Source organism: Brassica napus, unplaced genomic scaffold (genome assembly GCF_020379485.1).
Source record: "Brassica napus cultivar Da-Ae unplaced genomic scaffold, Da-Ae ScsIHWf_95;HRSCAF=166, whole genome shotgun sequence".
Taxonomy (NCBI): Eukaryota; Viridiplantae; Streptophyta; class Magnoliopsida; order Brassicales; family Brassicaceae; genus Brassica; species Brassica napus.
In genome coordinates, this window is record NW_026016993.1 from 87,457 (window position 1) to 96,106 (window position 8,650).

Genomic DNA, 8,650 nt, shown 5'->3' on the forward strand with positions numbered 1-8,650 from the left:
CACGTAGTTCCATCGATAAATTAAAGTATTCCAAAATCTACTAACAAAACTGTTTAATCAAAAATTTTACAAATAGGAGTAGTCTTGTAGATTACAAAATCTTATCTGAGAATAACAAATCAGAAAATTATACAAATATATGCGAATCAATCAATGGACTAAATTGATTGAAGGATAATATATCAGAACTATATATATGTGTCGGATAAACTAATTGGTTGAATAACTGTATAGGAAAAAAACATTAACAAACATTTTGTATTCACATAAACGTAAATAAAACCACATTAAAGACTTACCAAAAAAAAAGAACACAGACAAACAAAATAAAATAAAAAGAATGAAAAAAGGTTTTTTGTTCCTTTCATTTTTTACGTACAGATGTTTTCATACAAGGAGAAGCAACCATACCGTCTTGAATCAAATCAAGGCTTTGATGGCTCAGCCACTGGCGCCGGCGTCGTCGTCTCTGGTGCCTTAGCCGGACTTTCAACCACCTCTGGAGCCGGGGGTGGTGCAGCTTCTTCTTTTTTCACTTCTTCGATAGGTTTTTTCTCCTCCTCCTTGGCGACCTCTGGTTTGTGCTCCTCAACGACAGCGGTTGTAACGGTCTTTTCAACAATCTCCTCTTTCTCACCACTTGGTTCTTCGGTTTTGGCTGGCTCCTCGGCTTTCACTTCCTTCACCGGTACTTCCCGTGTCTTAACCTCCTCGGGAAGGAACACACATACCTTCTCGAATATGAACGTGACTGGTCCGGAGACATAGCCAGCTCCGAAGCTAGACGCAGCGTCTTTCACAGCCGTTGATCCGGGAAATTCTGAATTTACAAATCATAATTAGACACAAAGATAAGTTAAATACACTATTTCCATATAATAAAAGTAGGACGAAGAAAAATGATCCAATTAATATATCAAAACACATTTTCTATAAAGATGATGAGGTTTAACCTAAAGTTTTCAAATTAGTGAAGTATGAAGAAACATTCAATATAATCCAAAAATGTTATAATGTGTTAGTCCAATTTATTATTAATATACACAACTAGGAGAAATGAATATTTTTGATTCTATGATATAAGAATATGAATTAAGCTCGAGATATACATCCGTAAAAAAACGATATATATTGGACGTGATAGGAATCCAAAGTTTCTGCCAGCAACTATTTGGTGTAAGATCGATAACTGTTTATATAGTCGATAAATCAGGTAAAATAAGACAAGCAAATATTGTCGTCTGGGTATTATAACAGGCACAATGAGAAAGCGTAACTGAATCATTACCGATAGCGGCAAGCGCCTCGAGATACTTCTGCACGGCTGCTGAGTTTTTCTTCAAACCAGCCTCCTTAGGGTCTCTCACCAAAGCCTGCCCATTTTAATTTTAAGTTTGAATTTTAATAACACTAGTAGCCATGGCTCTGAAATTAGATAATTGAAAAGAAAATGAAGATAGGGACCTTGACTTCGGCAGACGTGGCCTCATAGGTTTCCACGACCTTCGGTTGGAGTTCTGTCTTTTTCTCCTCAATTTCCTTGTTGATTGCTTCCTATCATACGTACCCAAATTTTTTTTTTTTTTTGGTAAAAAACCCAATTGATCCATCATACGTGCCCATATTAGCAAACACATAAACCCCAAATATCCTAATAAAAAATCCCAATAAATATGAGTGGATAATTATTCCAGGACAAAAAGCCTTAATTGCTAGAGTCCAATCGATATGTGCTTATTGGTTTTGATTTTCAGGAATCAAACAAAAAACTATTAAAAACACCTAATATACAGCAAATTAACTTGTATATGCGTGATAATATATTTATGATCAAATAAAGGTGTCTCGAGGGACCTATAGCCTCATAATTAAGAGAATATTTAGGTAATTATATGTACCTTAGACTCATCAAAGGTCTTGCAAGCTTCAGCAGCGGCAGCTTTCTTAACACTACTCTTCTCGAATATCTTCTTGAACCTTGGAACAACCTTGGAATTCCAGTAACCCATTTTTGATAATTTTACCTGAAATAAACCTACTCAACTCGAACGATTCTGTCAATGAAATAGGAAAAATGTTATTTACATATTCTTTTGGAACGAAAAAAATAAATATGAAATATATCATGCATAATAGGCCCACGTTACTTATCTGTCATATATCTATAGTACATATCTGCTGGTGAATAAAAACAAATGTACATATAACTAATTAATGTTCTACGAAACGACAGAAAGCAATACACCAAAATAAAATAAAATTATGTTTTTATCCTTCTTCAACAGTATTTCTTCAAACAAATTAAACTAAACCTGAAGATGTGTTTATGATATTAGTATTTTCGAATTGCCTTGTGCAAAAAAGAGATTCTTATGCTTATGCTTATGTGTGTGTGTGTGTGTTTTTTTCGAATCAAAACCTAGACTAATCAGGAAATAGTCGAGAGTTTCACTATGAAAGATGAACTTCTCATAATTTGAACGTAGAACGATTGATAACACAAACAGGAATCATGTATCATGTCTCTATATATTTACTAACTTTGTTTCTCTACATAATCTGGAGAAGCCATCGAACAACAAACCCTAGTAATTAAACAGCCCGTTAAGATGAATATTTTCACATATCTAAAGGATCGAAGTAGACGCATATATATATATTTACATGCTTGTATAAAAAACACATGTTTGTGTTTGAATTTGTTAATTTCATCACGAGTTTGATATAGAAACTTACTTGAGATGATAAATCTCTTTCGAGATCTCCGTCTCGATCTGTTCTTCTTCTTCTTTGAAACACACGAAACTGATTAATTGTTTCTCTGAAAACCCCTTCACGTCATATAGATATGGTTCTCTTCAAATCACCACTTGTTTTCTTCTTAATTACGATATTGACCCTCCCTCTCTTCTTTACCCCTCTTGCCTCAATTGGCATCTTAACCGTTTTCTGTCGTCTCTTCGCGGTTATCTCCTCAATTAAGCAACATTAAACCGAAAATACTTTTCAATACATCATCCATCCATGGTTTTATGTAAACCGGTTTCGGAATCACTGTGATTTTAGTTCTGATTTTCTTCGATAACCGGAAATGGGTCAGAGACAGCAGTACAAGTTAAATATTGGAATAACTGTCAAACAGAAGAGAACGCAGATAGGCAAGGGTAAACATAAATTTAAGATGGAAATATGCCAGCTGGCGGTCACATCAAACAGAGTTGGCAAAGATCAAAGTAGGTCCCGTACCAATGGGATTGTTAATATTAGATGGTTATCTATAGGGGTAACATATATGCTTCTTATCTCATATATGTTCAAAATGTCATATTATAATGTATGATCTTCTGTTGAAATTGAACACATAAAACGTCTGTTTATTCTGTTTTAATTATTTAGTTGATGTATATCTGTCATACTTTGAGTTGGATTATGATTATTCTCAAAATCTGAAAAAGTAATTTTGATTTTAATTTGTTTAATATTATATTGCTGAAGCAATGTGAGGTGTAAAAATGCCGGGTCTTATGTTTTGAGACGCTTAAAGTAATTTGCAATGGGATGTTCTTATATATGTTCTCATAGGTGTTCTCACTCCGAAACAAAACAAAATAGTAATAAAAAGTGAAGAGAGAATGTAATGGTGTTCTAAATGAAGAGCTTTTGTAACAATTTTGAGAGTACTAAAAGACACTTGTCAACTCTTAGTTAATCTAATTTTTATTTCAAGATTAAAATTAAAGATTTCAAGTTTATTAGACTATAATACTAATATTTTTATTGCTTAAGAACTTTAGAAGGGTTCTCATGGATAACAAGCTCTAATACACTTAAGAGTTTAATGCTCTAAAATCAGTGTTTCCGGATCTACGATCAAATAGATAAATCCAGAAATTTATAAAATCCGGTTTGAGTGTAGCAAAAAAATTATTATTCAAAATCTGATAATATCCGATAAAAACATAAAAAAAAACGAAAATCTCAGCAAACATTTAACTGGACATCGGTTGACCTGGTAAAAACACAGAAAAATTCGATAATATTTCTACTTTTCTTTTGCCATCAACATAGACCGACTCATCCAAGACTCTGCGAACCAAACTGGTAATTCTGCATCGATATGAACGACATACGACCATTGCTGCCTAGCACCATGTATTCTGCGTCCGAGGTATATGAATGAACGCTGAGTGATTAAAACTTTCTTTCAGTATCTTAATATCTTCCAAATAACTTTCAAAAGCAGGTAATTCTTCTGGTTCCGAAACCATCTTCACCAATTGAGAACAATCTGTTGCGAACGTGACGTTAGAGTTGGGCATTTTACGTTAAATTTGATTCGATTTATTATTCGTTTTGATTCGATTCGGATATCCGTAAACTTTCGAAACAAAGCAAATACTAAAAATCAATATCCGTTAAGATTGAAGCAAATCACAAATATTAAAATTATGGGAAGTGGATATCCGTTCCGATCCGACAATATATAAATACATGTATATCTTGATTATATTTAAAGTTTTAAATGTATAAAATTATATAATTATTATTCGAACATATGATTTGACAATTTCTATTCACATTATTACTTATATAAGAGTTTTACATAAAAATAAGAGAAATTGGTTATGACAATTATAACTTTTTCTTAAGTTTTGGTGTTATTATAATTGTTAACTAAGTTTAAAAAAATTACAAAATATGTAGATTCACTACTTCTTTTAATTTTTTTTATATATAATGCAAAAAAATATATAAAAAAAAAATTTGTATCGAATTTTAAGATTATTTGTATTAATCTAAACGGATGAGATATCCGTAAGTATTCGTAAACATCCACAAATCTCTATTTATTTTCCGGATATCGTTTTTCGGGATATCCGTATTTTCTCGAAGCAAAGCAAATCGAAAAATTAAATATCCGTAACATACGAAGGAAACCACAAATACCTTCAAAATCCCGGATATACGATCTATGCCTAGCCCTATGTGACGTGATACTATCTTAAATTTCTCATATATTTCATCGCCTAAATGAACACTTCAACTTCTAAATGAAGTGGTGATAAACTTGCCCTTGTATTTCTTGCCCCCATAAGACCATCAAAACCTTCAAGAGTACTATACCAAGCTTGTCTAGAGTAAATATCATTTTTCTTCCATGACCCATCCGTAAAACACCTTCTTTCCGGTATTTGGGGCAACACTGTACCCTCCCCCAGCTCCCTCGTTTGAGTAACCCTCTGAGTTATCGATGCATGGGCCTCCCTCCAAATCAATGATTCAGTTTCTGCCAATTTTAATTAATCTATGGGGTCAACATCGATGTTACTGAAAACTTTGTTATTTATGGTCTTCCAAATATTACCGTAAAATCCGTGGGAAATGGTGATAATCCATTAGCGGATATACCCTCTAGTTCAGGATATCCGTACATTCTTTTATTTGATAATATTTCTAAATAAATTGATTAAATTTTCCATACATTTATAATATTACAAAAAATTGATAAAACTACAAAATTTATGGTTCTTTTGATTTGATGAAAATTTTACTATGTCTTTCGAAAAATGAAGAAAATGATCGTATAGAAAACCAAAATTTATTGATATGAGAATATAAGGCTATTATTTTATGTTTGTTATTAATAATCTATTATAAATTGTCTTTTATTTATTTTAGATTTAAAATTTGACTTTTTATTTAATTATTTATTCTTTTAATTTTAACCAGATTCTTATTTAGTATTAAAAATTAATCATATAATTTATTTTCTGGCAGTTGAAAAATTAAATTAAAACAAAATTTTAGATATTTAAATATATTTAATAACAAATAAAATTTGAAAATTTGATATTATCTCATATTTTTATTGGTTAATTATTTTATGTCCATAAATAATTATATATTATAATTTTATTAATTTGAGGTTTAACCACAGTCGACCTTGATTCGATGACTCATAGAGTAATCCAATTCAATGTCCGGATTGGGTTTAAAACATTGCCTAAAACTTTATATTGCATAAAATTGATATTTCGTGAACATCTCAACTCTTAGATGTAAATAATGCAAAAAAAAAAATTCTGTTTCTTAAAAATTTATTGTTTTAATTGGTGACCATGAATGGAATGAATGAAAAAAAAAAACAAAAATTCATTTGAAAAGTTGAATTGAAAAATATAATTGAATAGAAAGGAACAAACGTTCCATATCAAAATTAGAGAAAGAAATTATTTCTTCATTAGTTCCTCAGTATATGAGGAAAAGAAAAGAATGTAGTGGAGCCCATGTATCAATTATGAGGCATATTCATCATCTTTCATTTCCTAAAACATGATCACCAATTAGGGGTGTTCAATCCGGATATCGGTTCGGTTTTTTCGGTTTTTCGGTGTTTCGGTTTATAAAAAATATCTACCATATTAAAACCATATTTAATATGGTTTGGTTCAGTTTATATACCGTTGGTTTTCGATTTATTCGGTTTTATGCCAAAAAACTGTAAAAATATTTATCTCTTAAAATATTTTGTGAATTTTACTTTATATTTAGATATCGGCTTTAAATTTAATTATAACATGGCGATATTTTGGTTTTTAAATAATCTATTTTTTATTTTACTATTTAAATAATCAGTAAATATATTTATTTAATAACAGTAATAGTTTTATGGAATAAAAGTAAGAAATATCGGTAATCCATAATACTATTAAACAAAAAAGTAAAAAATATTTTTTTTAATTTGATAAAAAAAATTGAACTTAAAATAAAATATTAAATAACTAAAATAAACATTTAAGTAGGAAGATCATACCAATAAAATAAATTAGGTATATATTATTAATTATATTATATAATTTACATATACTTATACTTTATATTTTAATTGATCGGTTTATTCGGTTTATATATCAAACTATATCCATATACCACGGTTTCTTAAAAATGACATCTATTCGGTATATTCGGTACTACCAAATCCAAACCATTTTTTCTATTTCGGTTTTAATTGGTTTGGTTTTACCGGATTGAACACCAATTACAATTAATAAAATAATATATTAGTCGGTACACAAAAAAAAATATTAGTTACAATTTTTTTTAAAGTACATTAACCTAAAACACCGTTTTGTTCTACAAGTTGCGCATCCTTCATTTCTGCTCTCGAAACGTCGGCGCAATAAGTCCGTCTACCACCAACAGGAGTCCCGTGAAACGTCTTTTTCTGAATCGTTTGTCCATCTGGACAAGCCTAATCAACTTCTGTTCGAATCAAGACAGACATCAACTCTATCGGTAGTCACAAAAGCCATCGCAGGAGCATAAGAGTGGACTTTAGCTCAGTCGAGCTTGGAATCGACATGTAACAACAAAAAGGATCAAGCTTTACCTCTCATTCCCTCAATCCCCACCGAACGATCCAATGTAATACAGATGCGGCTTGGAACTCTGTCTCAAATTCTGAGGACTTGGTTGGATCTTCTCAGATCAGGAAGCACCATCTACCCATGGATCCCAATTTCGAACTCATGCAAAAACGTCTCTTGTTGATGAAGCTTTAGCGATCCGTGCAGCCCTCACTCACGCCATTCATCTTGGCTACACAAAAATCTGGTTTAGTTCAGACTCCCTTGGATTGATCAGAGCCATTGTTTCGATCAACAAACCAAAGAATCTCCATGAAATTCTCTTGGATATCGAAATCCTATCGTCTTCTTTCAATTTCAGTTATTTTTACTTTATTCCAATAGAGCAAAATGGGTCTGAGACTGTATGGCAAAAGCCTCTTTATGTAATATGCACATTTTATAATATGCACTTTTTATAAAATTGGTAGTTCGAAAAAAATAAAAAAACCCAATGATCACAATAATCAAACTTACTGAAATAGGAAAATTAAACTTACTAGGAAAAGAAAAGAAAATTATTTCGCATGGCCTAGCTGTTTGAAGAAATTAAGTTGTCCAAAAACAAATATATTAATGTTATAAATCCAATGGTGAATGTTCATGACCAAGACTGTCCCAATACATAGAAGATAGAGAGATGGCCGAAACCCTAGAGAGAGGAGAGAGAGAGAGCCGGCTTCAGAAGAGAGAGAGGCGGCCACAAGACTAGGAGAAAAGGAAACCCTATTTTCTTTTCCATATAAGTTTATGTTTTAATAGTTTTCCTAAATCTAGATGGATTAGGATATGTACTCTTTCCATTTATCTTTATCTTGTAATCCTTATATAAAGGAACCTCTATTGATCATTAATAACACAGAAATATTCAGACTCTAAACTCTCTAATTACAACACGTTATCAGCACGATAGACTCCCAAAACCCTGAGAAAGAAAATCGCCAACCCCTAACCCTAAACTAAAATCCGTCACACATAAACTCTAAACCCGGCGCAACTTAAAATCGATCGATCTCTCAAACTCTGAGGAGCCAGACGACGATCCACATATCATCTTGAAGCCCTTGACGAGAAGAATCCGTCAGCGCAAACAGCTCATCTATCCGATCTCAGACGCGCCCTCACGCTCAGATACAATACGCGTCGCCGTTTTACTTTTGGAACCCTAATCCCGAAGAACCCTAAATTGTTCTTGCTTGCGTTTCGGCTTGCAAACATCCGATCAACTAAAGACCTTAAGCGTT

The 8,650-nt window shown here is 32.0% G+C and overlaps 1 protein-coding gene across 1 annotated transcript; it reads right to left on the reverse strand.

Annotated features, from left to right (window-relative positions):
• Window positions 1-240: 240 nt before the first annotated feature.
• On the reverse strand, window positions 241-3,145 carry LOC125606737 (plasma membrane-associated cation-binding protein 1-like). Its single transcript, XM_048775643.1, has 5 exons — window positions 2,737-3,145; window positions 1,899-2,054; window positions 1,465-1,554; window positions 1,289-1,373; window positions 241-820 (listed from the first exon to the last, which is right to left on the reverse strand). The coding sequence occupies exons 2-5, from the start codon at window positions 2,007-2,009 to the stop codon at window positions 426-428; spliced, it is 681 nt and encodes a 226-aa protein (XP_048631600.1). The 5' UTR covers window positions 2,010-2,054; window positions 2,737-3,145; the 3' UTR covers window positions 241-425.
• Window positions 3,146-8,650: the final 5,505 nt, after the last annotated feature.